This window comes from Lagenorhynchus albirostris, chromosome 9, assembly GCF_949774975.1.
Source record: "Lagenorhynchus albirostris chromosome 9, mLagAlb1.1, whole genome shotgun sequence".
NCBI classification, from domain to species: domain Eukaryota; kingdom Metazoa; phylum Chordata; class Mammalia; order Artiodactyla; family Delphinidae; genus Lagenorhynchus; species Lagenorhynchus albirostris.
Window position 1 is genome coordinate 53,738,022 of NC_083103.1, and position 17,580 is coordinate 53,755,601.

The 17,580-nt window shown below is 38.0% G+C and overlaps 2 protein-coding genes across 5 annotated transcripts in view; one reads left to right on the forward strand and one right to left on the reverse strand.

Annotated features, from left to right (window-relative positions):
• The window catches only part of LRRC32 (leucine rich repeat containing 32), a 353,559-nt gene that overhangs the window by 168,675 nt on the left and 167,304 nt on the right, over positions 1-17,580 (reverse strand). The window lies entirely within an intron of this gene.
• The window catches only part of EMSY (EMSY transcriptional repressor, BRCA2 interacting), an 81,611-nt gene continuing 64,564 nt past the window's right edge, over positions 534-17,580 (forward strand). For 2 of the 4 annotated variants that reach the window (XM_060160065.1, XM_060160069.1), the window contains exons 1-7: positions 534-805; positions 2,517-2,625; positions 7,886-7,985; positions 9,475-9,549; positions 10,884-10,925; positions 14,410-14,585; positions 16,200-16,352. In XM_060160065.1, the coding sequence (XP_060016048.1) occupies positions 2,556-2,625; positions 7,886-7,985; positions 9,475-9,549; positions 10,884-10,925; positions 14,410-14,585; positions 16,200-16,352 (616 nt within the window). In that variant the 5' untranslated portion in view covers positions 534-805; positions 2,517-2,555. Of the gene's footprint in view, positions 1,171-2,516; positions 2,626-7,885; positions 7,986-9,474; positions 9,550-10,883; positions 10,926-14,409; positions 14,586-16,199; positions 16,353-17,580 lie in introns of all 4 variants that reach the window. The other 2 variants (XM_060160066.1, XM_060160067.1) reach the window with 2 other exon arrangements.

Consider the following 17,580-nt stretch of genomic DNA (forward strand, 5'->3'; position numbering starts at 1 on the left):
TGCCTTTGACAGATACAGCACTATCATTCCTACTTCACACGCGGAGAAACCCAAAGTCGAGAACGCTCGGGTTCCTCTTCTCTACTTGCAACTCCGCAACCCCCAGATCGGGTACGCGCAACTGCGATGTCCACTGTCTCAGGTGTCGTAGCGTGTATTCTCTCTCCTTGAGCTGCGTCTGACGGGGCTGGAGGCCGCTGATAATTGCTCCCAAGACTCTTGAGGAATCCGATCCTAATCCTCAACGGCGCTTCAGCGACTAACGTGCTTTCCCACCGTCCCTCACTCCCCCCCCCGCCCCGCAGAATAAAGGTCGCGGGGAACCTTCAGCTCCAGCTACCAACGCCATCTTGACCACTACGTGTGACGCCGCACGTAGCGGAGAGCGCAGCCCATTGGCTGGGAGGCTGCAGGCGGAGGCGAGGCGCGCGAAGCCGGAGAGGAAGGTGTGGAGGACAAGCCAAGGAAACTACAATCCCAGCCTTCCTTGCGCGTGCACACCAAGAGCGAAAGAGGAGGGAGTTTGGGTTCGGACCACAACTCCCAGCACCCCTCGCGATGTCTCCCCTTTCCTTTCAAAACGTGCAGGAAAAGAGGGACAGAAGAATGGAGGCCTTCTGGTGTCCGTTCTCCGAAAGGCGGGAAAGGCGAACTACACCTCCCGACTGGCAGCGCGCGGCTGCGCCTGCGCCTTGATACCTGTCGCCATCTTGCCCCTTCTGAGGCACAGCAAACAAACCCAATTCCTGGTGTCCCCTAGTCTTGGCGGAGGAGCCTTTTAGATGAGCCCAGAAAGGCCGGGCAGGTGGGTGATTCTTAGACAGGGTGCTGGGAAGAACTGGCAGGATAGCCAGTCTGGAAGAGCGCCGGGCCAAGCATTCGGAGCCCGGCTTGGGGCGCCCAACCCCATCCTCCGTTGTCTCCTAACGGGATCGTGGGGCTCCCGAGGTGGGCTGAGGGGGACTCTGGCAGGCCTGGTACTGAGATTGCTGGGGTCCAGCTCTGGGGGCCTCCCAGTGAGTCTCGGTCGTCTGCCTGGCTGACCGAGCGTCTACTTTTTCTCTCCGTTGTCCTCTCCGCTGAGGAGGGAGAGAAGCGCTGATGCCTGCCGGAGCCCCTGACTCCGGCTACTGGTCCTGAGAGGGCTTGGGTCGTGAGCTTGACATTGGGGTGAGCGCTGAGCGGCACCGGTGAGGAGGGTGGGCGGGCTGCTCTTGTTGTGGTGCTGCGAGAGAGTGCGTGTTTGGGGAGGGGGCGGGGCGGGCTTGCCTCCTTGACACTTGAGTGGGGGAAGGATTAGACAGGATTCCGGTTCTCGGAGCGGGCTCCGGCAACCTCTGCCCAGGTTTCCAGTGTGATGCGGCCCCGCAATGGGGTCCGCCGGCGGGGACGCGTCGGGATGCTGTGACGTGGTGCTTGATTCCGGCTGCCGCCGGCCGCCTCCAAGATCCTGTCGGGAGGCGGGGACTGGCTTGTGGAGGGAGCGGATTCCTTTGGCTCTGCCCCTTCTTCCTCCCCACCCCTTTTCTTTATGTCATTCTGCCGGCTGGGGCGCGCACTCCAGTTCTCCTTGCTCTGGGTTGGTTCTTAGATGAGAGGACTATGGGAAGTAGGGGGAGGGGGTTCAACTTCAGGCGTGGAGTTGGAGTTAGCAGTCCCAGCTCTTGGAACGGGAGATAGCAGTTATTACGGGTCGATGCCTGACTCCTAGACGAGACACTGAGCTCGCTTATTCATACGTTCACTCGCTCATTCATTCATTCATTCATATTACTTGCTCTTCTCAGTCATTCATCTGTTTATTTAACAGATATTTACAGCGGATCTGCTGTGTGCTAAGCAGGTATAGTGCAAGGGCCCAGCGCTGTTGTCTTTTTCTCTAGACCAGGGAATTCCCAGTACCAAGTTCCTGACATCTAAACTTTTGGTAAATGTTTTTTTGAGGACTGCTGGGTGTAATTCATGTTTCATTGTTAAGACTCGAGGAGAAAGTACTATATTAAGTTCCATTAACCCACTTAACGTCCTAGGAACTTTACGTATTTTATTTCATGTAGCTCATAATGAGAAAGCCGGCAGAAGTCAAGTGACTTGCCCAAGGTTACACAGGTAGTGGCATCTATTTATGAAATAATGTGTCAGCCACTAGGATAAGAACTTCACATACACTGTTATTTAATCCTCATAACAAACTGATTCATAAAATCTCTGTTTCACAGATGTGTAAAGTTTATGTTCAGATAGGCCAATCTACCCAGGATCACACAGCCAGTAAGTTGAAAGATTGAATTAGAACCTATATGTGTCCAACGCCTATGCTCTTTCCACTATGATAGGCTGGAATAGTAAGCTCGCATATGGTTAAATTCTTCATTTGTCAGAAGTTGGAAAGCATGGAGGTGAAATAGGATTGTGAGATATTCTTACTGGTTTTGCTTCTTAGCGTGTGGATCTCCACGTGAGTGGGCTTTTGAATGTACTTTCGTAATTTGAGTTTTTGGTTTTTGTTTTGGTAGGGAAGACAAGCTCTTTGGGGCTACCAAAAAGAAGCAGCAATGCCTGTTGTGTGGCCAACGCTTTTGGATCTCAGCAGGGATGAATGCAAAAGGATTCTTCGAAAATTGGGTATGATTTTCATTTTTGATGTTTCATGCCTCCCTGTGATCCTTTTCCCTTTCTGTTTGGGTCATGGCTGTTTGCATGGATATCATATTTCATGATGGTTAGAAATTCTTTAGAGGTATAGTTCTTGTCTTACTCTGTTATTTCTCTACTGCTTTGTATAGTGCTTTGTACACAGTAGATGCATGAATCATATTAATAATAATAGCAGCTAAAAGTTCTTCAGGGCTACTGGGCTATTCTGAGTCCTTTACATTCAGCACCTCATTTAATCCTCATTCAAACCAAAAAGATAGGTATGTTTCTTCTTTTGTCCCCGTTTTACAGATGACAGACCTGAAGCTTAGAACCCGAAGTAATGCTGATAGTAAGTCATGGGGTCAGAATTTCAACCCAGGGAATAGGATTCCAGTCTCATGTTAACATACTTTTAACCTTCATGAATGTATGTGTGAATTACATACTGTTTCTGAATTCTAAGTTAATGTAAGCTATGCTGACTTTAACAAATTATATTTTACTTTCAGTAATAAAACACCATTTACGCCTGTAATGAATTATTTAGTGCTTCTTTTCCTTTAGAGCAGCCTTTCTCAACCAGCATTTAGGGAGAGAATTAAGCCCTAATACTAAGTTATCCATTGTATGTAATGAACTAACTTTTCTTCATGCATCTAGAATGGTATGTATTATCCTTGGGAAAATTGAGAAAAAAAGAGTTATTCAAATCATTTTCTTTATTCTGTGGTTTACATGAGTATCCTTGGTTGAGAAATGCAGCCTTAGACTGTAAGGTCCAAGAAGGAACCTTTTTGTCTTATTTACCACTGTAGTCTCAGGCCAGCACATAGTAGGGACTCAGTAAATGAAAAAGTAAGTTGAAAAAGAATATTATATGTTTTGGCAGTGGATAGGAATTATTTAGATATCTCTGACTTTGAAAGGGAAAGTGTGGACCTTGAATTCAGATAGACCTGGGGTCTTGGTCCTGTTACTAATGACCGACATGATCCAAGGACAAGTTGTTTAATCTCCCTAAATTTATTGACACTTTTGTAAATGAAGGACAATAATATCTGCCTCATAAGTTTAAGTGGATTAAGTGTATATAAAAAGGGCCTATCACAGTGCCTGACATATGAGTATATAGCGTTTTAAAGCAGTTGCTTTCAGACATTTATTTATTTGCAGGTGAATCTTTTCTTCAAAGGAAATCTTTGTTGGGAATTCCTATGCATAAATCTGAATCATAGCAAATATGGCCCTGCCTGCTAATAACCTTTGCCCTTTTATTTCCCCTTAGGCCACTATGAGGATTTCTATATTTTAAACTACTTCTTAGCATTGTATTTTGGCACCTCTAGAGAGGTTTTTTGTTTTGTATTGGGGTGGGTGGTTTTTTTGGGGGGTCAATTATTCTTTTTTTTTTTAACCTTATATCCAAACTTTTAGTAATTCGAGGGTGATTTTCTACACACTTATATGCAATTGCTCTAACTTGCTAGCTACCAGTTATAAAGTTGGATTTTTATTTATTTCATAGCTGAAATAATTGCAGATCACAACTGAAGTTGATTGCATTAGAGTTTCTGGGCTTTTGGGACCTTGAATCAAGAGATTATGTTTGAATATAAAAATTGTAACCTTTAAGTCTAAATTTATCCTTAATTTTAGTCAGAGTTGTGTGGGTAATATTGCTGAAGAGCTGCTTCTATACAAAAGAAAACAGCCTTCCTAGAGGGTAACATCATCATCTTTTGGGAGGTGAGCCTTGAGAGTGATTTGCGGAAAGACTTCCTCCCCACCCGTTGGCTCATTATCATAACAGTGAAACCTTTGAATAGCTTTCAAACACTAGCTCTAGGTCCGAAGTTTAGAGAAGGTACTGCATTTAAAAATTAGCTTAAAATATTTTAAGAATTAGCTTTAAGGGGCTTCCCTGGCGGTGCAGTGGTTGAGAGTCCTCCTGCCGATGCAGGGGACACGGGTTCATGCCCCGGTCCGTGAAGATCCCACATGCCATGGAGCGGCTGGGCCCGTGAGCCATGGCCGCTGAGCCTGTGCGTCCGGAGCCTGTGCTCCACAACGGGAGAGGCCCGTGTACCGGGAAAAAAAAAAAAAAAAAAAAAAAAGAATTCATTTTAAAACAATTCTTTTTAAAAATGTTATAAATTATTTTAACATCAGATGCTAAACATTACATTTTACTTAAGTGTAGAGAAATTGGGATAGAGAATTTCTTTATGACACACTGAACATACCAGTGATAGATAAATGCTTCCTTCCTTCTATCCTGCCTCTCCCCTGCCCTATTTTTTTATGACCATTCCTGAACTGTAACTCTTACATGAGGCTTTATGAACTGTAGTATAATTGAATGGCTGGTTTTTTTAAATGGAACGGGTTGAGGGCTTTATAAAAATAGTTTGGCAAATCTTTTGTTTTCTGTGTTTTTTCGTGTGTTATTTTGTTATACTTATGCGTCATTAGAGTTAACACTGTAATAGAATGGTACCAAAAATAATACCAGAAATTCAACTGAGTTTGATATTTGTCAGAATCTTAGGATTCTCATCAAATGAAATCCACAAATGTGAATGAGGTTGGGAAGCTAGTAAAAGTTCTTTACAATGAGTGAGTTTCTCATTGAATGAAGGGAGGAGGTATGCATTGGATTGTGTAGCTATGAGAACTGTGTTCTGAGTTACAGTTTTGTGTGAGGTTGCCACCTCTTTTGTGCATGACTTTTTAGTTGGACTTGGAATGAGACTTGAGATGTCAAGAATCTTTGTCTTTCTTTTTTTGAAATATTGTGTCTCACAATATTTTGAAATATTGTCTCACTTTTTTTGAAATATTGTGAAATAGTGAAATTTTGATCATCATAAATTCCACAGGCCAAAAGTGAAGATTTTCCTCAAACCACTTCCTCTCTCTGACCTCTCCATTTCTTTTTATGATATTGCCATTCTACTAAATATCTTGGAAACTGAAAAACCTGATTCTTTTCCTTCTGCCATTCCTTCCACATTTAATCAATCACTGAGTTCTATCAAAAACTTTTTAGACTGGAAATGGTGGCTTTTCTTAGTCTGGCCCCAAACAGTTTTTCCATTTTTATCCTTGTTGGATTTTAATCACCTTGAGGATAAGGGCTTTGTTTTGTTCATATAAAGATTCTCCATGGTACCTCGTAGTAGTAGTGTTCAATTAGTAGTTTGGTTTGAATTAGCAACTAACCAAGTATGGACATATTTTTACTTTCCCTAGTGTAAAACTCTCAAAATAGTCACTATTACTGGAAGTTTAATGTCTCTGTGAAACATTATATGCTCTTTTACTCTCTCTGTTCATTTTGCACATTTGCATTTCCCCCACTGCCTGCCTAGAGCACAGTTCTCTTTCTGATTAAAGCTTATGCTTCCAGACTAGATGATGTGTTTTTCTTCTGTGCCTTTACCACTGTATTAGAATTGTCTGATGACTTGTTTCACTGTAGCTTTATTCTAGAGTTAACTTCTTAAGGGCAGGATTTAGCATACTATCTGGTATATATAATAGGACTCAATACTGATTTGTTGAATAAAATATTCCATAAATGGGGCATAAACATTTAGATATAGTGGTTTCTTAGTTATCCCCAGTGTCTTTCTGAACTCTACTTTAGGTCCTAATAAAAGCTGAAATATGTGTTTCCTGGAACAAAGTATTTCCTTCACTACTCCAGAGAAGCAGAGTTTGGCCTTCCAGAGAGACCACATGAAACATCTACGTAATATCCAGCCTAGATTGAACATGCAGGATGTTTACACATGGGATAATTCAGTTGGACCAGACATTTCTATTTAAGCTCACTCTTCTATATAAAGTCTTTTCTTTTGATAGAACTGTGAATAATATGAACTGAATGAGGCTGCTGTTTTATTGTTGGTGTAGTACCTTGGATGCAGGTATGCATGCCTTAATTATTTGGCTAATATTCAGTATCTGTTGTATGTAAGGCGTTGGCAAATACGGTAGCAACTTGAATTGAGTAAGAAGATAACTGTAGTCTGGACACTTATTTCCCATCATTTTGTTTTGCTCAGGTATACTTGTCTCATAGTGTTAATGGTTTGAAACAACTATTTTATTATTTCTCATGATTCTATAGGTTACTTGTCTTGCCTGAGCTCTCTCATGTGGCTCTATTCAGCTGGTAGCTTAGCTGGTTAATTGGGCTCAGCTGAGGTGGCTGGGCCTCTCTCTCCATGTGACCTTTCATCCTGGGCTTCTTCATAGCTTGGTGATCTCAAGCTTACAAGAGAGCAAGGTCCTGTGTCCAAGGTTGCTATTTGCCTCATGTATGCTGATGTTCCATTGGCCAAATCAAGTCACATGCCAAGCCCAGAGTCAGTGTGGGAGGGACTATTGGAAGGTGGTACACGAGGAAGTACACTGAGAGGCAGGCATGGTTCATTGGGAGCCATTGAGGGCTTTTTGGTTTTATATTTTAACCACTACTAGGGACTGACAGTTTCATTAAATAACAGTTGTTGCTGTGGAAAGTTAGTGAAATGAAACTGTCTGGCATTAGGGTTCAGTGTATTATGTCCTGATTGCTGTAAGAGCAATTCATGTATGCTAATCTGCCTTAGTCATTTTGCTGGTGGTTTTTATAGATGCAGAGGATCATAGAAATGGAAGGTACCTTCAAAGTGTCTTCTAGATAAAGAAACTGAGGATCAGAGATGAGAAAGGACTTGTCCAAGGTCACACAACTAGTGTCAGTGCTGGAGCCAGAATCTGGTCATTTGACTCTTGATCCAGTAGTTTTTCACTTGCACACTATTCACAGATAGAATATAGGTCAAATTCTTAGGCAAGCCTAAGGAATTATTTCAAAGTTTGGCCAGTAAAGGTACCTATCAATAATGCTAAAAACTTCTCTCATCAGCTTTATTATATCACTTGGAACCTGTTCCCAGGTGTTGGTAGCATCTGAGTTGAATGTTCTTCAGGATGATGCATAAGACGAAATATTTACCATTAGATTTTTCTACCTAAACTTTTTATATACATGACTTCTGTGAGGCAGTAAAAAAGAAAATAAGATTATAAAAGCCACATTTTAACCTATGGTTTTAGATAAAATTTTTGAGAGGACATTAATGAAATATTTGCATATTGATTTTTAGGTTTCCTGCCCTGAAGTTTCACTCTATGTAGCCATAGTACTTAAATATTGATGGCCTATCTTGATAAAATAATTTTCTTCTTCTAGAATTGGAGGCATATGCTGGAGTTATCAGTGCACTTCGGGCACAGGGAGATCTCACCAAGGAAAAGAAAGATCTTCTTGGAGAACTCTCAAAAGTTCTTAGGTAAATTATCATAAAAGTTTGTGAGAGATGAGTCTAGAAATTTCATTTTGAGGTGTTTCAATACTTTTCACTCTTAAGGTGAAGACAGAGGTGTCAAGTTGTTGGTGTTTAGAGATCCCATCCCAGTTGTGTGCTTTGTTACAGAAAATTTTGTAATTTACCATTTATTCTGTAATCTAATCAGAAAAGGTTTAAGGCAGGTTATCTTAAGTTTGGGCCGCTTGGAAAAGGGAGGTATTTTTGACCTGGGTGAAGGAAAGAAGAGCTGGCAGCGACTGGATAGGAAGATCTAGAGTGGCCCAGTGGCATTTGTTAGGGGGTAGAAGGAGACACTAGGAAGTTGTTGTCTTAATTTATAGAATGGGTGGTGATTAATAGTCATAGCCTTAGGGATAGTTTATCCCTTCAGCTTCCCACTAGAGTTAAAAAAATTCATTAAAAAAATTCTGGTGAAAGGGATTCTTTGATACTTTGCCTTGATCCATTCTTAACATCTTGAGCTTTCTCAGTAAATTCAGTTCTGTTTTAACTGAAGTTTCCTTTCTACATTTAAGACCATTTTGTCCTATTCTTTTTTTAAGTGAAAATAGGGAAGAGATTTTTTTCCTGCATTTAATTAACATTAAAATAGGGATGTTATTAAGCCAAATCATCAGTCTTATTGCCTCCATACTTAACAATTTATATTTTTTGTTTGTTGTTTACATTGCCTCGTAAATTTCTGCTTTCCAGCCCCTTAAATATTTTAGTCCGTGGTATAGATTTAACTTAGCAATAAAGATTACACTTTTAAGGGTGCTATTCATTTTATTGAGTATTTATGAATGGAATGGGTATAGCCTTTTTTCAGTTGTTTAGATTTAACTTTACATGTATTTAATCAGGATCAACATAAGTACATTTTTACTATAGTGGTAACGTGATACAATGTAGAAGACACACAGCTCAAGTGTTGAGTAATAAAGGAGTAATATCCTAGTGTCAAGTTTCATAGCATATATCTACAGGAAACATTATCTTGCCACTTTCATTTCTTTATTATATTCACTAAACATAAAATTATAGACTCTTAAGCTTTAGAAAGGACTTTAGAAGACTTTCTTCCAAGTGCCAAAATCCTCTTCTCAGTAACCATGTTAGGGGTCATTCAGTGGCTTTTTACATTTAGATAACAGGAACCTCTGCTAATCTTGAACGTGGTCTGATATTTCTGAGTTTTGGATGTAATGACTTGATATCAAGCTGAATTTGTCTTCCTGTGATTTCTAATTTGTAACTAATTCTCTCTGCAATTACACAGAATCATTCTGAATCCTTTTCTATGACTTTAATTAAAGCATTTGAAGATATATATTAGGCCCCTATCTATATCTTTTTACAAATCAATTTTGCCCCCCCCACAAGCAAAATGTTGACTTAAACATTAATAAAAGTATAGAAAAGAGCTGCCTGCTTGGCAGAGTTCTATAATGGCTATTTTTTTTCATAGCATCTCAACAGAGCGCCACCGTGCTGAAGTTCGGAGAGCAGTAAACGATGAACGGTTAACAACAATTGCACATAAGTAAGCCATTAGTCATACCACCCCTGATTTTTCATGACGTAGTATACCGTAGTTTTGAAAGTCTTCCTATTGTGTAGCAGATTCCTGAGTCTTTTATCTTGATAGTAATATCTCTGTACTCAGGGATCCTGACCATAGCTGTGTTAACTATTTATTCAATTGGTTATGTTTTTGCATTTGGTTAGGCAAGCTTTAAGTACTCAGGTCAAATCCTGTTGCAATGTAATCTCTGTATAACTAAAGGCCTCCACAGTTTAGCAGATGATTCCTTTACTCGAAGCAAAGTTCAAGAAGAAAGTAGTGTGCTCCCCAAATTTGACAGCCCCTTAGAGTTACTTTGTAATAGTATTTGATATGTATATTGCTTTATAAATAGGCATTATAAATTTTTTAACTGACTAATATTTCATGTATTTTGAGATTCAGCAAAAAGATTGTAAAATATATGTTCTGCTTTTAAGAAATATGACTACAGTATACCTTAATTTACTTTGAAAAGCCAAAAAAATAAAATTGTAAAGGATTCTTATCAAACTGTTTTCAGATCATTATAACTATTTGATAGATGGGGTGGTGGGTGGTGGAAGACAGACTGAGCATTAACAGTATGTATGGAGACAGTGCCTCCTGAAAAACAGAAAAGAACAGAAATTATCCTTTAAATGTTAATGCAAGATGGTAGGAACATTTTATAAAATAAGGTATGTTATAGAATATTCATCTGTTTTTTATTTTTATGTTTTAATGTGAAATAAAACTAAAGGAAAAAATTCAGTACATTTCCATAATGTAATAAATAATGCTTTTAACCCAATTGGCAGTATTGTATTGACCCTGAAGATCCATTAGCTTCATGTGGTGCTTTAATGTTACTGATTTTACTTGACTGATAAAATGGGGTGCTACCTTTTTAACTGTGTAGTTTGAGAGTTAAGCTGTTTGAATTTGGAGATTTTTCAGTGGTTGGTATGTATGCACTGTAGAAATTTGAAAATTTTCCTCTAGCATCATTAAGTATTTACTTGTTAGGCCAACATGGCTAAAACATTCACATATCGTGTTCCTTCTTTAAATGCTCTAAACTTTTAAATTGGGATACTCTAAAAATAGTAACTGAGCCTAGATTCTAATTTGAGAACTTGTAATAGGAAACTTATGTGCTAGGTAATAAAGAAGTAAATAATAGTTTGCATTCAGAGGCACTTAGAGACAAAATTAGTACCTTAAAAGAATTGGAACAGTATTGTGGGGCAGTTAGTTGTAAGTCGATGCATCAGTTTCATACTTAAAGATAACACTTATTTAGTCTCCTTTTCCTTTTTTCCCCTTTAAAGAATGAATTTATCCTTATATTTGGGTGAAAGACCAAGTTACAGGTATGCAAATAGGTTATTATTATTTCAGGCTTTTTCTTGTATTTATTTCAAAATTGAAGCTCTCAATTATTCAGGGGCACATATTCCATTTATGAATTAACTGTGCCCCTTGCTTTTACTTCTCTTCCCCTTCTCCCCTTCCTTCCTAATACTGCCCACCCTTTAGCTATTTTGCTGCTTGAAAGTACCTCTAGTCAGAGGGTGGGAAGGGAGAGGAGGTGAAAATTTTAATTACTCATTTTACTACTTGTTAGTTGTCCTGGGAGAGGTTTGATGGAAGAACTTACAAGTATTTGCCAAAGTATTTTTGGATAATATGTTAGTTTCTTTGATCTGTTTGACCTCTCCCTTTCCCTCCTCTCTCTGTTAGCATGGATAATTGAGAGTTGGCTTCTATCTACCTGTTTCCTCTTTTTTTCTCTCCTTTCTGATTTCTTTAACACATAAATTTAATTTTTTGAAAACCGTTTACTTCAGTGTATAATTTTAAGCTACTTAGGTCTTTCTATACTCCTGTTTTAATATTTTATATTGTGGTTTTAGTTCGACCAGACGTCGTATTTACTTGTTGAGCCCAAGGGTCAATGAGTGGGGAATGGTGAGGAAGACATAGATCCCTCATTCTGTCCGTCTCCTCTGCCCTCTTTCCCTCAGAAGTAGTAACAGAACCTAGTTCTAAAGATTATCTATAGGAGGGCTTCAAACTCTGAGCCTGAAAAAAGTAACTTGAGCCAAGGAGGAATGCATCTGAACTGACTGCATTCCCTTTCTCCTCTCCCTTCCCTCCCCCACTCAAAACTGCAGCTTAGGCCAGAAGGAATGTGGTTGAAAGGTAAAGAGAAAGCCAAGAAGGTTGAGCACAAAGGAGATGGAAACAAAAGGAGTGGAGTGTCTGGGATCAAAGAAAAGCCTTGCTTGAACCATAACACATGTTTATTATTTGGCATGAGACCATTTATTAAGTTTGATACTCTAATTCAGTTTTGAAACATGTCAGAATATTATAGTATTAAAGCCTGCAATGTCAAGGGGCTTCACAGTTTTTAATTGGGCCACTCTTGCCAGCATTGTATCTAAATAAAGTGGCTATCCAGAATTACTGTTCTCTTAACTCCTTTTCCATCAGCCAGACATTCATGGGATGCTGTTTAAGTTTCTATGTGAGGATGAGGATTTCATGCTGGTGCGCTGCATACCAAAGGATGAGAGGGCTGAGGTAGTTCCACTAGTATCTTGTTAGACTTCTCAGAAAAGGGGCTGGAGCCAGGTTTCCACCCTCCCTTGCTATATTTAGTATAAATAGAGAGGAGTTCTTTGAAACTTAGGAATCTCAGGAAAGCCCTGGAATAAGATGTTTACAGAAACCTGTAAAATTCTATCTAGATGATTTGTGCAGCTAATGCATATATACACCCTCATTAGTAAGCAAAATAGGAATTTTGATCTAATTCTAACATGATGTTTAATTTTTCATTCACTTAAAAAAAGTTTGAGTATGTTTGCCTGAGTAGAAATTTGGAAGATTTATAGATCTTTCTAAAAGTTGCAGTTGTATCTTTTGCACTGCAAATTCTGTCCTTTCAATAGCATATATATTCATGTATTTTAAATTATTAATTTTCCATAATTTCTGCCACCATTTAACAATGTACCAGGTAAGTGTAGACATCACTTTATTTGTATGGTAAACTCTCACCAAGCAAATTTAGTAGTGATATTCTAATAAAATGATAGCAAACTAGGAGTAAGCCAAGAAAATGCTGAATAGCTTTTAGAATTTTTTCCTTTGACAATTAGCAATAGGTCTGTTTCTGTCTCTCTTTCTTGTTTGTACGAATTTTGTTTCAGAACTAGCATCAATTGGAGATTATGTGATAACAAATTTGTGAGGGTTATTGGGGTCTTAAGAATCCCTCTTTCCCATGTCTTAGGTAGGACTATGTTATACCATGAAGGAATTTGCAGATTTCCCACTGTAACTCTATTGAATTCATCAACTCCTAGAAATTCCTTTCTTGACTGAGTGTAAATTCTTCTCAAGTTGTAAAGTAATTTATTTGTTCCATTCAGTGAAAGTTACTAGTGATTAGACAGCAGTGCCCACTTAGTATAATTCAAAGGCAAAAGTTAGACAAAACACGTCTGAAAATTTTTATACCTTCCACTTGTGATGTGGCAGTTGTTTTCAGTAGCATGATGTATGCTTGTTGAAGGAGACATTTAGTAGCTGTGTGACCATAAGCAAGTTATTTAACCTCTTGGTAATTCAGTTTTCCCATCTTAAAAATGGAGATAATAATATTACCAATTTCATAAGATTGAAAGAATTGTATGAGTTAATACATGTAAAATGTTTAGAACAATGCCCCACATATACTAAGTGCTAATTGATGTTAATTTTCATCATTACCATCATCATCATTATTCCACTATCCACTAACAAGGGCTTTTGTGTACTCTATCTAAATTTGAAGAATCAGTGGACCTACAGAATCTTAAACTCTAGGTTGGGTTGTAGAATCTTTGGTTTTGAAAAAGATGCAGAAATACTTCTGACTTAGTGAAGAGGTTGATTGATTGATTGATTCTGGGTGAATTTTAAACCTCGACACTAATCATTAGTCAGGAAAAATGATACCACTACCTTTTGTGGAGCCAAGCCAAAGGAAGTGAACAACTGTCTTTTCATATTTCAACCTCTGTTTGGATTCCTAGGATAAAATTTGCTCAAGAAATTGAGTAAAACTGATAATAATGTCTGCTTAGGGGTAGAGTTCAATTGCCTCAAACATTCCTTAGAGTGAAGAATGGTATAAATAAGTAAAATTAAAGTAGTGGCAGGTTTCTTGCAGTGTCCTCACATCTAGTATACTTTTTTTAACAGGAAGGATAGTAATATAACACATTGTCAGTGACACATGCAGTGATATATACAGCTCCCTTCTATCCCCCAGTACCTAGTCTCCCTCGTTTACTGCCTCAGTTTCCCTTGTTTGAAAGCCTTAGAACCTCTGGCCATGCAGGCAGTTAGGATAATTTTACAAAAGTTCAATGAATTCCATCCTTAATTATTCAGGAAAATCTGATTGTTGAAATAATGTGTACTTTTTACCTTTTTAGCTTAATTATAACATTAAGTTCTAAAAGTTAGTAGAAATACTAGTTTTCATTAGCAATACCAGATTTAAACTAATGAAAATAATGTTGATATTTATTTAAAAGGCATGGGACAGTTTTTCATAGTTTCAATTATGTTCATTATAAGATTCAGATTATGGAATAAAATGTGTAAAAATCTAAGTGTGTGTGAAATTCCTTGAATTCTGATTATTATTCATAATTTTGATCTTGCTTGCTTAAAATAAAGCCTCTCCTGTTCACTCAGGGCACTTTTTCTAATTTAAAAAGTTATATTTGAGTGTATATATTTGCTTCATTTTTAGCAATTGAGAACTCTTGTAGCAGTGTTTTCTTTTTTGTTTAGTATGTCTGGACCTAATAGCTCTTCAGAATGGTCCATTGAAGGTCGTCGATTGGTACCCCTGATGCCTCGGCTGGTTCCCCAAACTGCCTTCACTGTAACAGCTAATGCTGTTGCCAATGCAGCTATCCAGCACAATGCATCTCTTCCAGTGCCTGCAGAAACAGGAAGCAAGGAAGGTGAGTAGAGAAATAGTTCTGTGTGTAGAAATGACTTTTCTCGGATTCTTCAAGAAAAGTTGTCTTATTTTTCATCTGTTTTTGTCCAGTGTTTAAAAGTTGTGAAACATAATGAGCAACACTTGTTCTGAAACGAGAAACTGCCAAGTTTTTAGTCTCAGCCAAAATTAAATATCCCTTTTGTTCAAAGTGTGAATTATATTAATCACAAAATTGCAAAAAGCCTTCTTGGAATGAATTTTTTCATATGAGCGTGTCTTGTTAGAAGTGGATAAGAGGCCTTAACAGGTGACATGGAAAATTAATAAGATGATAGAAGTCATTTATCTGCTGAAGAAAGATGCTGAACTGATTCTTTAGAAAATAAAGCTCTGTTTTTGTCTTCTGGAATCAGTAGTATATGCTGCTTCTCTGTTCCAGTCAATGTGCTGAATCTGTTAGGGGTTACGTGGCCGATGGGGATGGCTTTCTTATTGTTATTTAATCTAATAATTGATACATGCTTTAAAAATCCTTGGAGTCTCCTGAGGTCACCAAGAGTAATATTAAATTTGAGAGCGCATGTTTGGGTTGACTTCGGTAGCTTAGTTTGGTGTTACGTGAAAATGACCCTGAAAATAATGCAGTTGTCAGATTACTTTGCAGAATTGTCTTTTCTTGACTAGCAATGGGTTGTGGAGCAGAATGAGACATTCCTTTCATACGTGCCAGACTCTGTTTTACACGGAAGGAAGCTATATTTAGGGAGAGACAGTTATCAGTGTGCAAACTTGGCCTCCACTGAGTTCCTGTTTTCTTTGTTGCAGGAGAGCTATCTTTCTTCTCTTCCGACTTTTGTCTTTTCTATTTACCACCTCTCTGGTTCACTGGAAAGAATATAGAATTTTCAATAGTCTAATCTATGTTTGAATCCTAGTTTGCCATTTCTTTGCTTTGTGACCTCCAGCAAGTCTTTTTAGCTTCTGTGAGCCTTGGGTTCCTCATCTTTAAAATGAGGATGTAGTGTTGTGAGAATTAGTGATAATATATGGAAAGGATTTAGCATAATGTATGGTACTCAGTAAATAGTGCCTATGAGCTACTTCTGCTTGTTGTTATTCAATAAATTGAAATATGATGTTGTCATTACCTTAGTTATTATTGCACTGCTTAGATGGCAAGTGACTAGTGAGTTGTTTATGATAAAAGAAACTTACCTTGTTTCTCTCCAGGAGCCAAGTTGGAAATTGCTATGGTTAGGGAAAAATTATCCATCACTCCATCACTGATGCTGCTATTAGTATTAAAAAAGAATACAAGTATATGCTTTTTGTCCAACTCCTGCCATGAAGGAAAAATGATTTTCATTTTTCTCAGTTTTAAACTTGGTTTCTTTGTAACTGTCCTCTTCTCCATTGTCAGTGTCACCTGTAGACAGCTGCGAAATACTTGGGGGAAACCTAGTTAAGTGATGATTTTCAGGAAAGCTTATTAATACGTTTTAACCTAGTACTGGCCTCTAACTTCTGATTATATAAAAGTGTTAAAATTGGCCTGCAGAAAAAAAATAATTTTACTGTATGCATGGACAGTTTTGGTGAAAGTTAACAGCAGACTTTTTTATCGTTCCTTCAGTAGTGGTTTGCTATTCCTACACAAGTACCACGTCAACCCCAACCTCTACCCCTGTTCCAAGTGGCAGCATAGCAACGGTTAAGTCTCCAAGACCTGCCAGTCCTGCCTCCAATGTAGTTGTCTTGCCAAGTGGAAGTACTGTTTATGTCAAAAGTAAGTGATACTCTCGGTGTTATCAGGGCCATCTTGACTAAAAGCTGCAGCATAGGCTCTGATTAGATCTGCCTTCCTGATTAATTCATTGGTCCACTGGCTATTAGCAGTGGTTAGTTTTTGAAGGTTGTAAAGAATTCCTTTCTTTACATGTAACTAGGTATATATTGCTTTTTAATCAGTTCTGGGGGTTGAGAAATTACTTCTTTTTTGTTTTCTGTGGGGAATCTGCCTTGAACAGTGCTATACTCTAAGATTCACTTGTTTTGGTTTTCATGGAATAGAAATGTGAATAGAAACTAAAGGAATGTGCTTATGTCATTTATGTAGTGTTTACTCCTATAATGTAATCTTTGTAGTGTTTTAAAAAATTATTTATGTACCATATCATTCAACTGTTAAATTCAGTGAAGCATTCTAGAGAGTCCTTTCATATTTCTAGTTGACTGTAATTTTTTGAAATTTATTTGCAATTTTTAACCCCTTTGATTCTACGCTGTGAAGCAGTTTAATGTCCAGTTCATTTTTTTTTTAATGTCTGTTATGTCAGTATTGATTTGCTTTTGGTATCAACTGGAGATCATTAATATTTGACTTTCATTTTTCTCAGTATAGTTATAAACTTGATTTCTTTGTAGCTTTTAGAGGTGGACTTAGCTGTTTTAGACAAATGATTTTAGGTCATTTTCAGTCTTGCTTAGGGTTTAAAAATTGAGGGTATAAGGAGTTATGTTTTATTACCAATTCCATGAGTCATGCTGTATGCTTTTTTAAATGTCTGCTTTGTAGAGATTTCCTATGTATATTGCAAGGTTTTATGTTTCTCACTTGATTTTTTAAAAAAGTACAAAAACAGTTGAGGCTTTAGTGCATTAAGAAAAAACTAAGAATCTGGGAATATTAAGTTTATATCAGATTTCTGTGGATTTAGCCAAGATGATCTTTTAAAATAACCATAGAGGTCTATTTTTTAATTGTTTTTTTAAATGTTGAAAGTGAATCCCAAACATGAAGAAACCATTTCACACAATATATAGTTTGAAGTAACAGGAAGTTTATTGTTTCATTCTCAGAAGTCACACAGGCAACATTAGTTTGAGATATAATTATACATTCACCTAACTTCATATGTGTAAGACACTATACCAGGGAAACAAACCGATAAGACTTAGTCGTTGTCCTTTGGGAGCCCCTTAATAACAGGAGATGTGCAGACTGACAGCCACAT